The following is a 20588-nucleotide window of genomic DNA, read 5'->3' on the forward strand; positions in this document are numbered from 1 at the left end:
AAAAGACGATATGAAAGCATTACAGGCTATACAGAAAAAAATGTCGAGGAAACAAGAGCGATTTAATTTAAATGGAACCAAGTGTAACCTTTTCTGTTGTAAAACTGAAAACTAAGGAATTGTTTTAAGTTAAATCCTCTTTAAGAAAGGCGTATACTCCAAGCCTTCTGCAGTGGTTTGACACGTGATGTGTGACCGTCAATGTGTAGAGCTGCAAATAATCAGTGCCGTCTAATTTTAGAACCCATTGGGGTAAAAATGTGGGCCTTTCATGCTTTTTTGCTTATGCAGGCGTAATCGGTGTAAATTGTTTTATTTTGAAAAGTATTAGAGGAAATGGTGTGGTTATGTAAGCTAACTTGACGGAGGTGATGCTCGCGCTCTTGCAGCTCTGATGGATGCAGAGGGGTAGATGGAGGAGGAGGAGGAGGAGGTGAAAGACTTGAAGGCGGAGAACAGAGAGAACGTGTCGGGCAGGAGGAAGGATGCGGATTATGGCAGCCTGCCGGCCGCCCGCCTGTCAGCGGTGAATGTCGTTTGACACGAAGATGCGCGGACGGAACTACGCAGGCCTGCAGTTTGTTGGCTCACGGAGGCACAGACTGTAATTTACGCGTCGGTGACACCGAGGATTGCCTGGATCAGCTGTGAGGGCGATTTATTATTATTTCTTATTTTATGCTATTTGATTTATTACTTATGCTAGTTGTTGTAGTCTGACATTTTTTGGGGTATCCCCCCCTCGACGTGTCATTTAACATGAAGAAAACAGGAGTGAACGCAGAGTGACCTCGTCTCTTCGTGTTTGTGGTTTAACTGCCATCATGCTTTTAGCCGTCATCTTAGCATCCTCACCACCTGAGCTCTCCCCCTGGGTTGCTGCGGACTGGATGTCAAACTGAAGCGAGTGTCGTTAAGTCAGACTTGAACAAGACAAAATCAAAACTTTTACCCGGTTTCACCATGGACACGTTACAGCCTCGCTGGTTAACGGGTATATTTATATGGACGACTTTATGTCTGCTCAGCAGCGGTCAAACCGCCCCCAACTCCTCGGGCCTGTCTCTAGCCATCCGCGTGCCACTGCGGCAAGGTGCTCGCGGCGAACAACCACCGCCGCTGCCACTTGCCGCCTCCGCGAGCAGGAGCCCTGCGCGCAGGCGGAGAGGAGCGCCAGCGGGCGGTATCAGCTTCGTGGACATGATTGATAACCTGCGTGGGAAGTCTGGCCAGGGATACTACGTGGAGATGGCCGTGGGTTCTCCTCCGCAAAAGGTAGAGGTTTCATTCACAAAGAGTAATTGATTTGATGTCCCCTGACTCCTCAGTGTGTACCTCATCACTTTTTAAACCAATGAACACACACCCACTGTAAGAAAATCAATGTAATTAACACCAGGCACACCCAAAAAATCAATATCTTATCCTTAAAACATCCTTTAAGAGTACTCAGACCTATCAGGCGAAACCAGCTTGAAATTATCATTGGATCCAGGATTATCAATTGGCACAAGACATACCCTGTGATGTTATCTGTATTACACAGTCACCTTAGTGTTGCATCAGTGTGTCAGCATATATGCTCATATATATAGTCTTTGTTAGAGTACGTGTGTGAATCCCTGTGAAAGTGTGAGAAAGGACTGAATGATACGGGCAGATAATGGAACCATTAATTCTGCAGAGTGAGGACTGCCAGCTGGGTGCAGCTGCGGTGTACAGGCTGGCACACAAAGGGCGAGCACGGAGGGAGAGATGGAATGAGAGGATCTGCCAAAAGAGAAGGAGGAAAAAGGGAAAGATGGAGTGGGGTGACAGGGACAGAAGAACATAAACAGATGGACAATGGTCAAAGAGAAGAAAGTGGAAGTTTGAGAGTGGAAGAAGAGGAAGGAGAAACAAGTGTGTGTGTGTTACAGAGGGAGGACGTGGAAGTCAGACAGGCAGCTTTCAGGAAACAAAAGCAATGAGATGGTGAGGGAGATGGAAGGCCGAAGGTGCTAAGCGGAGGTGTCACTTTGCCACTGATTCTTCCTGTGTTAGTGAGAGAGACAGAGGGTGAGAAGGAGATCTGTCTGCTGCAGATCAGTCCCCGGCAGCAGAGGCCAGTCAGCACTGACAGGCAACACTGTGTGTTGGTGGCTGGAGTGATTGTTATTTATTCATTATTCTAATCTTTCAGCGCAGGAAGCCAAAGTCTGACGTTAAGTGAAATATAGGAAGCCGTGCAGGAAATCTGTCTTCAAAAAAAATATTGATTGTAATTTGAGGAATGCGTCAGAGACTGTTTGTTGGCATTTTCTGAATCTTTGTGTTGCAGAGATAACCTTCTAAAAAATAGAAAGAAAACAAAAACAGTGACCTTTGATATGTAGCCGTGGAAGTAAGAAAGAGCATCCAAAATTTAGAGGTGTTAAAAGCTCAGTGAGGTAACCACCCACAGAACACTTTTATTTACTGTCATTTCTGTAATATAAATAACTTTAACTAAAAAGCCAGTCTTCTAGTTTGTTATCTATCATAAATTCTTTATGAGTCAAAAGGGTGTCTTTTTACTTTTGAGCCTGATCATGCCAAAAAAATCACTGTCACCCTGGTAACTACCAGCTCGATGGCCCCTGACCTGAGGATAATCAATATGAATTCACTTAAGGGCAAAATCCAATTTTGTTGAAAGCTCGTCAAAACTGTAGCCACCATTTTTCTTTCTCCTGCCTTTATTTCTCTGTGGTATGAAATAAAAATGTGTTTTAACTAACTTTAGGAATTTTTAAGATAGATAAAGGTTTTGTTTATAAAGCTTCTAATTCTCAAAGATTTTTTCATCTCTGTGGTGTGGACGTACAGTGGGGCAAAAAAGTATTTAGTCAGCCACCGATTGTGCAAGTTCCCCCACCTAAAATGATGACAGAGGTCAGTAATTTGCACCAGAGGTACACTTCAACTGTGAGAAACAGAATGTGAAAAAAAAATCCATGAATCCACATGGTAGGATTTGTAAAGAATTTATTCGTAAATCAGGGTGGAAAATAAGTATTTGGTCAATAACAAAAATACAACTCAATACTTTGTAACATAACCTTTGTTGGCAATAACAGAGGTCAAACGTTTACCATAGGTCTTTACCAGGTTTGCACACACAGTAGCTGGTATTTTGGCCCATTCCTCCATGCAGATCTTCTCGAGAGCAGTGATGTTTTGGGGCTGTCGCCGAGCAACACGGACTTTCAACTCCCGCCACAGATTTTCTATGGGGTTGAGGTCTGGAGACTGGCTAGGCCACTCCAGGACTTTCAAATGCTTCTTACGGAGCCACTCCTTTGTTGCCCGGGCGGTGTGTTTTGGATCATTGTCATGTTGGAAGACCCAGCCTCGTTTCATCTTCAAAGTTCTCACTGATGGAAGGAGGTTTTGGCTCAAAATCTCACGATACATGGCCCCATTCATTCTGTCCTTAACACGGATCAGTCGTCCTGTCCCCTTGGCAGAAAAACAGCCCCGTAGCATGATGTTTCCACCCCCATGCTTCACAGTAGGTATGGTGTTCTTGGGATGCAACTCAGTATTCTTCTTCCTCCAAACACGACGAGTTGAGTTTATACCAAAAAGTTCTACTTTGGTTTCATCTGACCACATGACATTCTCCCAATCCTCTGCTGTATCATCCATGTGCTCTCTGGCAAACTTCAGACGGGCCTGGACATGCACTGGCTTCAGCAGCGGAACACGTCTGGCACTGCGGGATTTGATTCCCTGCCGTTGTAGTGTGTTACTGATGGTGGCCTTTGTTACTGTGGTCCCAGCTCTCTGCAGGTCATTCACCAGGTCCCCCCGTGTGGTTCTGGGATCTTTGCTCACCGTTCTCATGATCATTTTGACCCCACGGGATGAGATCTTGCGTGGAGCCCCAGATCGAGGGAGATTATTAGCGGTCTTGTATGTCTTCCATTTTCTGATGATTGCTCCCACAGTTGATTTTTTCACACCAAGCTGCTTGCCTATTGTAGATTCACTCTTCCCAGTCTGGTGCAGGTCTACAATACTTTTCCTGGTGTCCTTCGAAAGCTCTTTGGTCTTGGCCATGGCGGAGTTTGGAGTCTGACTGTTTGAGGCTGTGGACAGGTGTCTTTTATACAGATGATGAGTTCAAACAGGTGCCATTCATACAGGTAACGAGTGGGGGACAGAAAAGCTTCTTACAGAAGACGTTACAGGTCTGTGAGAGCCAGAGATTTTCCTTGTTTGAGGTGACCAAATACTTATTTTCCACCCTGATTTACGAATAAATTCTTTACAAATCCTACCATGTGGATTCATGGATTTTTTTTTTCACATTCTGTCTCTCACAGTTGGAGTGTACCTCTGGTGCAAATTACTGACCTCTGTCATCATTTTAAGTGGGGGAACTTGCACAATCGGTGGCTGACTAAATACTTTTTTGCCCCACTGTAGCTCTGAGTCTGAAAAGTGAACCCAGGGAAGACTTACTTTAAATCTGCAATCTTTTTAGAGGTCACCAGGGGGCGACTCCTCTGGTTGCAAACTTGACATCCAGCTGTGTAGTCTGTGGGGATCCTTGTCTCTCTTGCTCTGCAACATCAGAAAACACTGATGAGTTTATCGGCTCAGTCACTAGAGTAATGTCTTAATGAGTAAAATATTAAGTTAATTTTGTAAAATTATTGTCATTGTCACAGTTAGAAACAGAATTATCAAGGTATGTCAGGGATGTGTGGTGTCTTCAGCTTCACAGTCATTTTCGCCACTTTCTCTTCCCTTCTGGTTTAAAAACACTGGGATGGAAAAACACATGGAAAAGTCTTGTTATGAAGCCTCAGTGGGTGACTTCATAGTAGCTGCTTTAATCTTTTATATACAGGTCTGGGAACATTTGGAAAGAACCTAAAAACTGTCATCACACTTTGATTAAAATGTGGGAAAATCCTTGCTGATACTTGGAATATTGAGACATCATTCACGAGAGATATGTTTGACATATGTTTAACAGATTATAAGCCAATAAGTCATCTATTAACGGTTAAATACCGACAGTTGTTTTTTGGCAAATACAGTTAATCACTCTCTGGCAGACGATCATTGCGGAGTCTGCAGCTTGGATATGAACATTATTTTTATTGCACAAATGGATGAGTCCGATGGGAAAGTACAAACTACATCCAGAACAGAATGAACTTTGTTATGCTCAAACACAACTTCAGCTCTTTGGAAACATCTGCACAGATCATATTTAGGTACATTAGTAACATATCATTAATGCTGCAATCCTGAACAGGTTGGAATTCAGAGATTTTGAGTTCCCAGTTGTAAATGTTTTGTGGAACGTCCCCAACAATCCAAGATGGTTGCACTAAATGTAAACATGTGGTAAAACGTTAAACTTTTAATCTGTACAGCCACTGTTGTGTATTTGTGACTCGTCAAATAAGGCATACACAGAACACTGACCAGGCTCCATGAACTGTTGTGTTTTTAAGCACACACAAAAAAAATGTTTGGCTTTGCTGGTGGTACCTGAATGATTATCTATCTCCCTAAGAACCAAAAATAAATCCTGTTTTCTGGAACCCGCTAACTCAGGAGGAGTATTGACATCTGATTATCCTAAGTGCTAAATTTATCAGCAAATCCTAGAAAGCTGCACCAATAAACTGTACAAGTTGCAATCTACAGCCCAAGCGGTGATAATAATAATAATAATAATAATAATAATAATAATACATGATTTGATGATTCAAGAAGCAGGAAAATCCTTAATTATTTTCATTTGCCAAAAGTTAAGTTTTTAAAAACAAAGCATATGTGTGTGTTCCAAAAGCCATCAAAGCACCACGATGGTCTGAAAGAGTTCAGATTAACTATCTGTCATGCTAATTGAATTTCATTGTTGCCACAAAGGGAAAAATTCCCTCTTAATTTCCTTCTGGTGACTTGGTACCATATTTTCATTGCTGATATTTGTGGCAGCTTCAACTTCAGTCAGGGACTTGAACCATAAGACTTTCAAACACAAATAGCTGTTATCCTGTAATCTTAACACCGTCTATTAACAGTATTACAGATGGGGAAAACATTTGCTGCCTACCTTCAGGGCTGAGTTTTATCGTTATAATTTTTTATTTAGTAATTAGATTTTTTTTTTTTCATTTTTACTCATTGTTTTAAATTCTGTTTACTTTCAGTCAGTTTTCAAAGAGGTTTGTCTTATTTCAGTTTCATTTTTATTATTTGAAAAATGTTTAATCTAGTTTAATTAGTTTTAATATTTTAAAATGATTAAAATGTGGAGGGCATATGGCAGATGCAAGATTTAGGAAAGTCAGTGTAGGTATTATATTATAGTATATACAGTATACAATAGAAATGCAAAACCTTTTGAAGGCAGTTGTTTCTCAGTCTTTTAGACATCCAGAGTCTTATCCATCAATGACTGATCAGGCAAGTTGTAATAACATTTTTACTAACAAATACGAAAACTTAAGATACTGCCTCTATATTTTTTATTCTTTATTTTTATTAGTTTTCCAAGTTCACAAAATTGTTTCAGTTAAATTACTTTTTGCTTTTTATTTTTATTTTAGTTGACTGAAATGTGTTTTCAGATCTACTTTTAACTAGTTTAGTTCACTATAATAACCTTGTTATTGGACAACTAATGTGGGTTATGTGGCTAATAGTTAAATGGCTAACGTGCACCAGTCAGGTTAACATTTATGGTAATTGTTCAGTACTTTAGTATTAAAGAAACACATGCTTTACTGATCTCTTGAAATTCCTCATTAAAAAAACGGGTGATAATATTTAAGATGCTTCATCAAAGTTTGTTGTGCTGCCGTTCACACGTTCAGCTGCTAGTGAGGGGAGGGGCATTGTGCTGGTCTGCAGAGCTGCAGTTGTTTCTCAGCTAGAGGAGAGGAAGATGCTACTGTTGCAAATGAGTATCTAATCTGATTGTAGTATTTAGTATCAATTATCCAAGTAGCAAAACTATTTCTCATATTCATTACAAATGCTGGCTACGGTACCCGTGGTACTGAAAAAGGTTCTCAGAATTTTGGTATGGAAAGGTACCACAGGTATGTGTTCTGGTGACATCCCTGGTGACAGTCATGTCAGAATTGCTACCGGGCCAATAATAATGTGTATGTGAATAATGCGTATAAAAATGCATTTTGTACGCATTATTCACATACACATTATTATACAGGAATATTTCATAACAAGTTATTCATAACAAGTTTATTTGTTTTGTTTTGACTGTCAGTCACACACCCCTGGAGATCCTCAGAGCCAACTTCAAGAAGTAAACTATAGAGTATATAAACCTTTGGATGTAGATAGTCAGTTTGTATGTGTTAGAGATTAAGAGTGGCACTATAACTCAGAGCACTAGATGAATCATTTGGTCAGCGTTGGCCAAATGGTCTTGAATTTTAATGAGCACATACAGAGACACGAAGGAGACACTTTACATTTATTTATTAGAAGTAATGTTGCGGAAATGACCCTGATCCATTTACAGTAACTTTCAAAAACAGAATGTAGGTTGCATTCTGTTCTCGTAACTGCTAAATGATTTCTCCTCCATAGTGAAGGGGGAAGGGTGTATAATGGATGGAACAGACAGGCACTCTGCCAGAGAGGACAGGAAGACAGATAGAGAGAGTGCAGGGAGAGGCATGAGGTCTCAGTGTGTCAGGATGCAGTGGCTTTCGGCATTTGGGATCCTTGTGTGTGTGGCCCCGCGCACATCTCGGTGACTCAGGATGCGTGTGTGAAAGATTCAGACCTATAAAGTGTAGTCAGCAAATTTCTTTCCAAGAAAGGAGGACAGGGTGCGTATAGAAATATGGCTGACCGTGTTTTTGGGGAAAGTACAGGTGGATGCCAGTGATGTGAACATATGTATGTCTCTGTGTGTGTATGTATGTGTGTGTGTGTGTAGGTAAGATAGACAGTCAGGATTTATTCTGGGCTTTCAGTGCTGGCCCTTGAGACTCCAGCACTTCTCTGGATATTTAAAGAGCCAATCCATTATTGAACAGCTTGCTGTTGGTTCAGTGTCTGCCTGTGTGTTCATCTGTTTGGGTTTCTCTGTCTCTGCTCTCAGCTGAAGTCTCGGTCTTTCTCTGAATTTCTCATTTATCAATAAAATGCAGTCAGAAATGGTGCTGTGCAACATGGGGTACACAGTCATGCATAGTTGTAAATGATCGTGGAGTTTTTTACATAATTAATATGAGGCAGACGTGGCTTATTTCTCTTCTCCTCGCTGTCTGCCGCGGTGCTCCATTCATACTTTTACTAACTGTTTTGACTGACTACGCAAAATACGATACTTGCATTAGAGATGCTGACAGAAGAGGAGGAGACGGGGAGTAGAATGGGCAACCTGAGAGGAGGGGAGGGTTGGAGTGGAGACAGAGAGGGGACAGAGAAGGACATTCAGGTCAAGAGGAAGCATCACAGGACACTACAACAATAGAGTGATGTGTACAGTAAATTCCCGAGGTGAAAAATGAAAGTCAGTTAGAGATGAGGCTAATTACTTGCCAAAAACAGCCTGTAAGACCTTAAACTATCTATAAAATATTGATGTTATCGATTGTAGACAGCAAACGTAATATTGTTTTACAAGCTTGTGGTATGTGTTTAATAAATCCCTCTCTCTGCTTTCCTGCATTCAGTTGAATATCCTGGTGGATACTGGAAGCAGTAACTTTGCAGTCGGGGCGGCTGCTCATCCTTTCCTGCGCAGATACTACCATCGATCGCTGTGAGTAGAGACTCAGTCAGATATAGAAGTTGTTCGGAAACATTTTATGAAGGCTGGAGGAGAGTAAAACGAATCCTGCCCCTTGTTCATTAACAGCTCCACCTCGTACCGCGACCTGGGTAGGAGTGTGTACGTTCCCTACACACAGGGACGCTGGGAAGGAGAGCTGGGCACCGACCTAGTCTCAGTCCCGCATGGACCCAATGCCACGCTGCGCGCCAATATTGCTGCAATCACACAGTCGGATCGCTTCTTTATCAATGGATCTAACTGGGAGGGAATCCTGGGGCTTGCCTATGCTGATATAGCCCGGGTAAGAATCACTCTGTCTTTCCAAAATATGAGAAAAGAAAATCTCAATTCAAACTTTACAAGACACTTACAAATGCCATTATCCAAAGCAGCCTAACATATTAAAGTTAGGGCTAGAAGTTAGATTATGTCTCGACTGCTAATACACTTACTTAAAAGTGACATGTGATGAAATTATAAAGGAGAACAAATGAATGTGAGGACATGCAAAATAGATTTTATTATCACATCATACATCTATATTTAGCTCTTGTGGAAATTAGTGAGAGCATGTGACCAAACTGTCAAGCGGCACAGTATCAGATGTGAGTAAGCGATGCTACTAATCTAGTAAAAGATCAAGAAACTATTGAACTGGTGATGAAAAAAATTTGGTTCATTCAATTTAAACCTAAACCTGTGATTCGATTTTGTTACTCAGATGTCAAAGATCAGTGTAGTTTTATTACATACGGCATAAATGCCCACTTTATGATACAATAAAAAGTAAGTATATTTTATTCGTGACAGTAAGGTGTTTGGGGGTTTTGAATATGTAATTATTTGGGGCTGTGACAGTGGTCTGAATTAGGTTCACTTGTTCATATTTTCATGCACAATTTCCACAGAACATGGAAGTAGATTCAAAGTCCAAGGAAAGACCTTGGACTTTGAATCCTGTATCACACTTACACCTATTGGCATAATAACTGCCACACTGACATCTGCAGAAAAGTAATATGTGATTAGACAGCAGAACTGCTGATGTGTCAGGAGGAGGATATTTAAGAAACTGAAAGCAGGTTGGGACGGGACAAAATATTGACCCGGCAATATATTTCATTGCATCCTCTCAAACATTATTTACACAGAGGTGCCAAATATTAACATTTCTATTGAAACATTTACCTAAAAAATTACAATACTGAACGTTATTAAAATGAGAAAACAGTGAACACACACGTACATTAGCACCACAGTGCAGTCAACACATAGTTTTTGCATCTTTCCTTTCTTAGGGTCCGGTTACACAGATGATGTCATGTGTGGTGGATGATTATTCTTTATAATCATTGCTGTATAGATATACCATTTATATCATGATAGTATTGAATCTGTAGCTATGGTCTGATTCCTGGTTCTATTCTGGACTTATTTGTCTGTGTTTCCCTCCAGCCTGATGAGAAATTGGAGCCTTTCTTTGACTCTTTGGTTCGCCAGACTCCTGTCCCCAACCTCTTCTCTCTCCAGCTGTGTGGTGCAGGCTTCACACAAAACTACTCCCTGGGCAGTGCTACAGTTGGCGGAAGCATGGTGAGAAACACTTATAGCTCTTTTCCACTCGTACCTACTCGACTCGACTCGACTCTTCTTGGTTTCGGTCGTTTTCCATTACAGTTGAGCACCACCTAATGTTCATGGGTCGTTATAGCAACACGCCTGAAACTCCTGTGACTTCATTTGTATCTAACACAAACACAAGACAACAGTGGGGGACGTTGAGGCGACGGTATACCTGCTTCTCAGTATATGGCTGTTTGTCACATTCAGGTACCACGTGGGGTTTTTCATGTAACCATTGCCCTTGTTGCCGGGTTTCAAAAATGGTGGTTTATTTTCATGAAGAAGATGCTGTCATGGTTCATCGAGTGACGCCAATGACTAGCCAATTGGTGACATGCAGTCTGCTGACATCACATTTTCAGATGGACTCAGATTGGACAGGGCATAAGTGGACAACTCTAAAAACCGAGAAAATGCAAGCAGGGTTGAGTAGGTACTAGTGCACATGTGTTAGGCCGGATTGGACTCTATTATTCCTCTTGCTTTCAGATCATTGGAGGTGTGGATCCATCACTCTATGTGGGAGAGCTTTGGTACACACCCATCCGCAGGGAGTGGTACTATGAGGTTATCATCGTACGTATTGAGGTAAACGGACAGGACCTGAACATGGACTGTAAAGAGGTGAGGCTCGATAGGTAGATTCCTACCAAAGCTAAAAAAAACACAAACAGACTAATGAAGGATGTGTATGAAATTTAAACTATGCCTGACTGTGTCACTGTCTTCTACAGTACAACTACGATAAGAGCATTGTGGACAGTGGAACTACCAACCTTCGACTGCCTAGAAAAGTGTTCCAGGCTGCAGTCAAAGCTATTGAAGCTGCTTCCTCGGTCAGTACTACTATAATGTACCATCACGTTTATATCACCGCCCTGGTCGTCTGGTTTGTACTGAGTGGATTATGAGAACCAACTAATGTCCTTCCGACCCTGATTTTTCAGACCGAGCAGTTTCCCTCTGGGTTCTGGCTCGGGGAGCAGCTGGTGTGCTGGCAGGCTGGCACCACGCCCTGGCACATCTTCCCCGTCATCTCCCTCTACCTGATGAGCGAAGTCCGTAACCAGTCCTTCAGAATCTCCATCCTGCCGCAGGTAGGATCTGAGTATAATTTTATAAAGCTGGACTTTGAGAAGGGTCAGGGACATAAAGCTGTATTGCTGAACCTTGAATTCTCTCCAGGTGATGTGAAATTAAATGTTATTTTGTAAGATCTTTTGATAAGAAGATTACATTTAAAAATGTTATTCATTTCCATCATTGGTGCAAGACGCAGTTATGCAAGAATGTAGTTAGCATGCCGCACACTGTATGAGGTCTCGACACCGTGTATTCATCAGTAAGTGAAAAGTTTTAACTTTCATTTGGACTTTGCACAGTACAAAAACTGTGGTCAGAGCAAACACACCAATATATGCAGTTCCACTCCTCATGGAATGAAAGCACAACTAGAAACCGTGACAAAAGAAAAGAGCACGTTTGAATGTCCTTTGAATATATTTTCTAAAGGTTTAAAAAGTCATTCAACGTCCTTTTTTTGTTGTTTTTTTATAAATTGGAAGCCGCTCAGACAGACCTTGATGGTGACGAGATTAATAGAATTTGAGATTTCAAAGAAAAGTTCACTGCAATTAATATCTGAGTGGGTTGTGACCTTGATACTGTCAGAAAAATGAAAAGCTTATTTATTTTACTTTGTGTCCCCCTGTTTGAATGTCTGTAGCAGGTATAATACAGTGAATGACTTTGCTATAACAACTGCATATACAGGAACACTTGAGCTGGAAAAATCTGCCTCTGTAATCTGATTGTTATTTGTTCTGAATAAGATCCTTTAAATATGAAAACATATGATCGCTCTCTAGTGGACAGCTTTGCAATTACATCATTGATTCTAGGTCATAGCTCAGTACTGATCAGCAAACAATATCTGCTACCAGTCTAGTGTGGCGTTATATCCAGGATGTTCATATTAAACAAGTCCGGTTAGTGAGGTTAGTGTATGTATAGTCAAACGCTATGAGCCAAAAAATCATACGGTCAGCTTTTGTGTTTCCCAGGGGCAGCCACTGAAAAGGAGGTTGACCTAAATAAAGCTAAAACAGCTTGTTTCAGGCAGCTGGGGGCACTTCAGTAAGGCCCGGTACAAGATAAATAAGGATTATTTCCCACTATGAATCATGCAAAGCTACTCTAACAGGCTCCAAGAATAAAACTGTGCAATGAGAAATTAGGGTGATACGGGCATTTTAGTGAGCTCTCTAGTCTCTGTATAAAAAAAGTAACCAAGTTACTCAAAACACAAACCTTGTTGTAAGTAGGGATGGGTATCGTTTGGGTTTTATCTGATACCGGTGCCAAACCGGTACTTTTGAAACGGTGCCGGTGCTTAAACAGTGCTCGAACCGGTGCTCAAAGAATGGAAAACACAAACTTTGTCCAAAAACCTCTCATGTTTAGCTGTTTTTTTGTAAAAAGATAACAATGTTAGACTTTTCTGCAGCTATAGGGGATTTATGGTATCACTCTTGGCTGGAAGCAGTGCTTAAACAATGGAAAAAAACACAAACTTTGTCCAAAAACCTCTCATGTTTAACTGTTTTCCACTTTTTCTTTGGTCATTTTAGCCTTTTTGGCCAGGGTGAAGGGAGTATCTGACATCAAACAAAACAAGACAAGAAAGCCGCATGTAACTACGACGGTGTTTGCTAGTTCACCTTAGGTGCATTAATTTAATAACGTGGTTAGCGTACTCAACGTAAATTACACACGAACAACATTAAGCTACTCACCCAGAGAAAAACGGCTGCTGCTGCTGCCATCATCATCCGTCATCATTTCTGCTACACTGGCAGGGCTAGGGACCAGGACTCTACTCTTCGGGTTCTTCTGGGATGTTGCTAACTCCGTGTCTGATAACAGGCACCACACCTGCAGTAGATGTGCTCGGTGTGAGGTCTTGCAGCAAGTTATCAAATATGGTGCATTTCTCGGCTTTTAAAAAAAGCTCTATGTGTTGCCAGATGTTTCATCAGATTCGAGGTGTTACCTCCTTTGCACAGTGTCACCTTAAAGCACTTGTTGCAGGCTGCTGAGTTTGCGTCTTTTGCTGTGAAGTACAGCCAGACTTTTGACCACTTCGCCTTGGGCATTTTTAATCTGTAGCTCTGCTCTAAAAGAACGTACGTACCTGGGCCCGCCTACTATCCTTGGAAAGGTAAAATGATTGGCTAGAATCTGAAGTGTATGACATCTCAGGAAAAAAAAGCACCGAAATAAAGCACTGAAATGTGCGCTGCTTTTCGGTCTGGTTACTACCGTCTAGTTGTGAGCAGTTGTGAGCACTTTGGTTTGGGAACTATTTACTACACGGACATTTCTTTCTGCAGATTGATTTTGTTTATGTCAGTAGGAAAAAAAATGCTTTCTACATTTTATACCATTGTCATGATTTCTGGAGACATTGCTGCTATCTCTCGTTTAGCTTCATCTAGCACTCTGACATTGCAATATCTGAGCATGATGCACAAACTCTGTCTCTTTGCCTGTGAATTCCTCCTACACATGCAGGAGTTGAGCAACCAGGCTTGACATACAGGTACATCTTAGGCCCCTTAGGCTGTTACAAAATAGCTGAGATGTTTTGTAAAGAGTAAATAACAACAACATGCAGTGATTTGCAAATCTCACATGATGGTGTATTTTAAGAATGAAGTAATGGTGATTACACAAGGGCTGTGCATGCCTGATGCTGGGTGTCTGACTCTACTTTTTTTTTTCTTTTGTATGCAGCAATACTTGCGTCCAGTGGAAGACGTGGCCTCTGCTCAGGAGGACTGCTACAAGTTTGCTGTGTCCCAGTCCAGCACCGGCACAGTGATGGGCGCCGTCATCATGGAAGGCTTCTACGTGGTGTTTGACCGCGAGAAGAAACGCATCGGATTTGCTGTTAGCACCTGCCATGGTGAGGAGCAGGGGAGGGAGGGATGACAGAGAAAAAATGGGAGAAAAGAGAAGGAGGCAGAAGAAATGTAGGTAATATTGTTCTGTTTCTTGACTACATACAATCCTTTTGTTTTTTTTAGTGCACGATGAGTTCCGCACAGCCTCCGTGGAGGGTCCGTTCCACGGGGTCGACCTGGAGGACTGCGGCTACAACATCCCCCAGACGGACGAGTCCACCCTTATGACCATCGCCTACATCATGGCGGGCATCTGCGCTCTCTTCATGCTGCCGCTGTGTCTCATGGTGTGCCAGTGGCGCTTTGCCCGCTGCCTGCACCCACACGGGGACTTCGCTGACGACATATCGCTCCTAAAGTGAAAGGGAAGACGTGGAGGTCATATAAAGACATGTGCTTGAAAGGCAGGATAAACATGGACTGTGGTTAAAAAGTGTTTTAAAATGTCGGTGCTGTTAAAACAGGAGCTTTGAAAATATTTTTCAGCTAACGTTAACTAAAGAAAATGGTGACAGCCTTGCTGCCCTCAAGTGTTTTGCAAGGATAACTAGAGCCGTTACGAAAAAGCCGTTTTCATCAGCATCAACTTTGCCTGTTTGAGCTACCTATGCAGATCAGCATGGCTATAGAGAGCAGATGCAGGAAAATGTGAAATGAAAGAATAATGATTATAAATAGTATATAAATAAATCACAACAATGGATTTGTTTTGTAATTCGGAAAGGTTTGTCTCTTAACATTTGGAACTTGAGGAAAGAGCATTTAGAAACATTAAAACACTTTTAATGAAGAAAATCACGCCAGATATGAGTACTGGATGGAGATAATGTAAACATATGGACGTATGAACTGGTCACTGTGTGCGTGTGTGTGTGTATGTGTGTGTGTGTGTGTATAGATGTTCTGTTTCTGGCTTAGAGTGAATGAGACGAGTCTGATACATGTGAGCATGCCTGTAGATGTGCGCAGCTGTACTGTAAGTGAGAAGTGTACTGAGAGGTTTAACAAAAATGGAAACATGATAGTAGCGCCAATGAAATTACATATGCCAGCAAATGAATCCTGCAATGCAAAACAAGTATGCATAACGTGGCTAATTTGATGAAATATCAGACGTTATATTTAAAGTATAAAAATCGGTTTTGCTTTGTGTGAAACTGAGACTACTGAACACAGCAGATGTCACTTTTTCTTATTATATTGATGGCTTCAATTTATCTACTGTACATAAAGGTTGTGCATTCCAGATCATGTATTTGCGCAGACACACACAAAACACACAGAGCTTATACCCCCGCATATGACTGCTGCACCATCTGATGATTTCCACATGTAACAAGAACACATGACAAGCAAACAAACCAAGACTTTATAGGGCTTTTTTTCCACAAACACAAACTGAATCACTCACCACATCTTTCAAGGGGGACCATACATGTATGCTTGGATGAAGATACCAGCCCAACGTATGTTATACACTAAAGAACACTATGTATGTCTATAAGAGACTGTTTGTATTGTCTCTGAACAAGGTGTAAATAGGTCAACTCAGAACTGTTTATTTATCTGCCAGGCGCTGGCAGCACTGTTGAACCAATAAAATACTAATTGTAACTGGAAAATGTGTTGTCTATAGGTGTGTGTTATTAAACTCAACTGCAATAGCCTTGCATGATTTGTAATTTAAAATAAGCCCTACATGTTTCTTGGCCTTGATGTGGCTCAACTTTCTTCTGATTGGCTGCCCCTTGCAATCAGAAGAGGTCGACGGGGCTTCTGTGGTCACAGACAGAGCTGTGTGCAAAGGATATTAGGGAAATCTCCCATTTAACATAATTAAACATAAAAAAAACTACCAAACAGTAATCATTTAGTAACTACATAAGCACCTCGTATTACAATATCTTCAAACTTAAAAAACGAAACAGAAATGACAGAAACGTTCCTGTTTTTCTCCTAATATCTACAATAAAAAGTACAGAACTTTTTCTGTGCTTTTACACATTCCCTCCTGCAATGTAAGCCCAAAGATATGGGATCAGAACGATGCCACCTTGAAATGAAACCGAAAAAAAATATTGTAACTGAAATAAATGTACTGAAAAATCTTGTATTGAAACTGAAAAAAAAATTGATAGTGAAAAACAATTAATTGAAACTGTAATTTTTTTGTTTTCGCTTACAATTTTTTTTTTCAGTTTCAATCCATTTTTCGGTTTCAAACCATTTTTCAGTTTCACTCTGCTGGCACTATTTTGGCGTCCAGGGGCGCGCTGGGGGGCCTTCAAGACCTTTTCAAAGTCTTGAAGGCAAGCTAAGCCTGAAGGAAAAAAGAAGGAACACACACATGTAAAGGAAGCACTCAAAACGTGCGGCTATCCTAAATGGGCGTTCTTAAAGTCAGCAAAGAGGCACAGAAAAGAAGATCAGACACCAGCGAGGGAGGATAAGAAGGACAGACGCAACAACATTGTCATCCCCTATGTAGTCGGTGTATCAGAAAAACTCAGGAGGGTTTTCTCCAAGCATGACATCCCGGTGCATTTCAGACCCAGCAACACGCTCAGACAAAAACTGGTTCACCCGAAAGACAAAACGCCAAAACACAGACTTAACAATGTGGTGTATGCTGTACAGTGCAGCGAGGAATGCCCAGACCTCTACATTGGAGAGACCAAACAGCCACTTCACAAGCGCATGGCACAACACAGAAGAGCCACCTCCACAGGACAAGACTCAGCAGTCCATCTGCATCTTAAGGATAAAGGACACTCTTTCGAGGATGTCAATGTTCACATTTTGGACAGAGAGGACAGATGGTTTGAAAGAGGAGTGAAAGAAGCCATCTATGTCCACTGTGAGCGACCATCTTTGAACAGAGGCGGGGGTTTACGACACCAACTCTCTGCCATCTATAATCCAGTTTTGAGTTCCCTCCCCAGACGCCTTAACGCCCACTCACATCCTGGGCCATCTGACCTCAGGAATTCGCATGATAAGGTGGGGCCAGGTTTCACAATGAACACACCCGAAACTCTGGCTGATTGGGACCCACACCCAGTTTCACACCCAGGCGATTAGAGGATCATCAGGGGGTCCTTTTGTCCCTCTGTGGGGGGATACTCCCACTAGGTTTATATCTGGGACTCTCCACCATTTGACCTTAGAACTGAAGAAGCTTCTCGGATGAGAGGTGAAACGTCTTCAAGTAACTTAAAGAAGTCCAGACGCTTTTCTCTGCAAGCTCCTTTGACCATGGTGAGTATATCCTTCTCTCATCCCCCCCCTCTTCTCACGAAGCTTCTCCTTCAACCTCAGTTCTCACCTCCTCAGCAAAGAGAAGCAGAGAAGACATCTGCACTGAAGAGGTAAGTGCAAAGAGGTGCAAGGTAAGTGATGACACGTTCTGTGGCCCTTTAACATCATCAGGTTCTTTTGGTGTCAGACGCTTCTGGGAAAGGCCTTTTAACCTTTCACTTGATGACAGTGACTCTGACTAGGTAATGTTAGAACTTGTTTTTAAACTTTAAATGTTTAAGTTAAGCCTTTGTGTCTTGTGATGTTTGTAACACAGCTAACTAAGAATATCTGACTTTTAAAGAATATTAACTAACACATGTGAAATGTATTGTTTTTTTCTTAATATGTGGCATTGCCTGTAAGGTAGTGTTTTAGGTGTTGTTACTTCTATTTTTGTTAATATCACAGGTAACTGTTTAAATGACTAACATATTTTTTCTCAAGCTCTAGCTCACCATGCAGGACAAAGGTAAGTCCGTACTTAATGTCAACACAAATGAGTAGAAAAGGTTTAAAAATGATGTCGTGAACTGACTGTAGTCTCTTGTTTTTACATAAGGTATAGCCTGTGGCTAAGGGATCAGAGGTAAGGTAAAAACACATAACAGAAGAAAAGTAAATTGAACAAATCAGTGATCTGTGAATTCATCCTTTTGTCTTTGTCTTTTTGTCTTCAGGTGCTTTACACTTGTCCTCTCCCAGCATTCCAGATGGCGCTAACACAGAGAGATGCTCCACCCAGAAGACAGCCTTACCCCAACCCGATGAGAAGGATGGATGACCAAATGACAAACTGGAGAGTGGTGCTGTGTTCCAGCTATGTAAGTTATCACCTCACATTGGCTACAAACTGTCTTGAAGACTAAATCCTTCCAAAAGCTGGTGTAAATCATCGTCCTACAGTACTGTAGGTCTAAGTTTATTTATAGTTATTGTGTGTATATGTTGAGTTTAAAATAGCATTTTAACAACATGCTGCAGCTACCTACTATGGAAATGCTGTTTTGTGTTAAAATTACGTCTTTCTTGTGTTATTGCTTTGCAGGGCAGCTGAGAGTGGACAGAGCTGCACAGAGGACCAAAGATCCACTCTCAGCACTTCATACCTGACTGGCCACAGCACCACCCCTCTTCACCCAGGGTGAGGAGGGTCCTGACCCCGCCTGCACAGAGGGAGTTGTGAACATGCACTTCTGTGTCGGTGGGTTTAGGAGCCTCCTCACACACACACGGATGAAGACTGTCACTGGAAGATGTCTCCATTGCATCAGCAGGACAGGACGTAAGCATTTGTATAATATCACAGTTTGTGATGTTTTATACATGTTTTTATTGCTTCATTTCAAACTAGGAGATATAAAATAAACCAGTTTTCATAATAGTTTCTGTCTCTTTAGTTGTTTTCTTAATAAGTTATTTGGAACATCATTGCAACCTGTCAGCTTTTTATTGAGGATTTAGAAAGTTGCTGGTGGCCCGAGTGTGTACAGTGGGGTGTTGTTTTTGTCACATGGTGAAAGTGACCTCAGGGGGAGCAAAAAGAACAACTGAACAATTTGGGGATTCACAGACTTTGGTAATCATTAAAAAAATGAAGAAAAATTGTTCTGTGTGAACAAGAAGCTCAAATATAAACCTTACTGACACAAATGATCTGCTATCTGTAAGCAGGAAAATGTTTTCATGAGCCTAGGTGAAGCTAATTTGTATGAGTTTAACCTCCTGGTCAAAAACTTTTAGAAGATTAATACGTTCACCCGCTGATTCTTACTTGGCCTGAATGTTTGAATGTTTGCAGTTTCAGGCCCTACTGATCAGTTTTAAGTACTGTAGAAAGTGAGCAGCAATTTAATCGAGTCCTGGGATGAAATGGGACAAAAGGGTAATGTGACAGACACATTAGTTCCCTTCCCTCGTTTAACAACGTGTAAGCAGACTGCTTTAACCTGCAATTTACTGCATGTTGTTAGGCTGCATGGTACAACCACAGTCTGCAAACCACCCATGGTGAGCGAAGGTTTTGAGGTCTTGCTCGAGCTACTGATGAAGTTTTATTAATGCTTGTTAAGTTTCCCAACCACATTTCATCTCAATGGTCCAAGGCTTACATCTTTAAGCTCACAAATATACTTCTGTAATTAATCAGTAACCAATTTATTACTTTAAGTTACAGTGTGAGGGGCATTGATGAACATAAAGATTTAACTGGATTACGTGTTTAGGTCAAGAGACACAGATCTTCATCTTCAAGAGGCTCTTCTTAAATGTCTGATCACGATGTTTGTGTTTGTCTGCAGCATCACTGCAGCAGAGAGGGTATAACACAAGGCCACAGTCATGTGGTATTCTGTCCTGCTATTAAGTGAATAAAATACTGAAAAAAACATCTAGACACTAAATACAGTCACTGGCCACTTCATTAGTTACACCTTGCCAGTACTGTTTTGGACCTTCCTTCACCTTCAGAACTGCCTTAATTCTTTGTGGCGCAGATTCAACAAAGACCTGGAAACATTCCTCACAGATTTAGTTTCATATTGACATGACAGCATCACACAGTTGCTTCAGATTTGTCGGCTGTGCATCCGTGTTGCAAATCTCCTGGTCCACCACACGCCAAAGATAATCTGCTGGATTGACATCTGTTATAAGATGAGTATACTGTGGTCATAAAACGATGGGCATGGTCAGCAGCACAGCTCAGGGAGGTTGTACCTCTGGAGAGGCCCCTTCTTACACCTGAAGATTTTACCAGTGAAAAGAACGGAGGTTTCCTCACAGTGTTTCCTAGTGTTTCATCAACAAAGGAGAATTTATTCCTTAGACTGTGCAAAATTTCTTTCATGGTTATCCTGCTGCAAGGGTGAGCTCTGAGATGGGCCCAAGCCATGCTT

General features: G+C 41.5%; 1 protein-coding gene across 1 annotated transcript; it reads left to right on the top strand.

Moving 5' to 3' along the window:
* Nucleotides 1-349: 349 nt before the first annotated feature.
* Nucleotides 350-16016, top strand: bace1 (beta-secretase 1). Its single transcript, XM_084950929.1, has 9 exons — nt 350-1275; nt 8706-8794; nt 8891-9107; nt 10262-10399; nt 10919-11053; nt 11164-11265; nt 11377-11526; nt 14225-14396; nt 14518-16016. Exons 1-9 carry the CDS (start codon nt 964-966, stop codon nt 14754-14756), a joined length of 1554 nt encoding a protein of 517 aa, XP_084807055.1. The 5' UTR covers nt 350-963; the 3' UTR covers nt 14757-16016.
* Nucleotides 16017-20588: the final 4572 nt, after the last annotated feature.

Source organism: Perissodus microlepis, chromosome 14 (assembly GCF_051167445.1).
Source record: "Perissodus microlepis isolate ML-2025 ecotype Zambia chromosome 14, ASM5116744v1, whole genome shotgun sequence".
In the NCBI taxonomy this organism is placed as follows: domain Eukaryota; kingdom Metazoa; phylum Chordata; class Actinopteri; order Cichliformes; family Cichlidae; genus Perissodus; species Perissodus microlepis.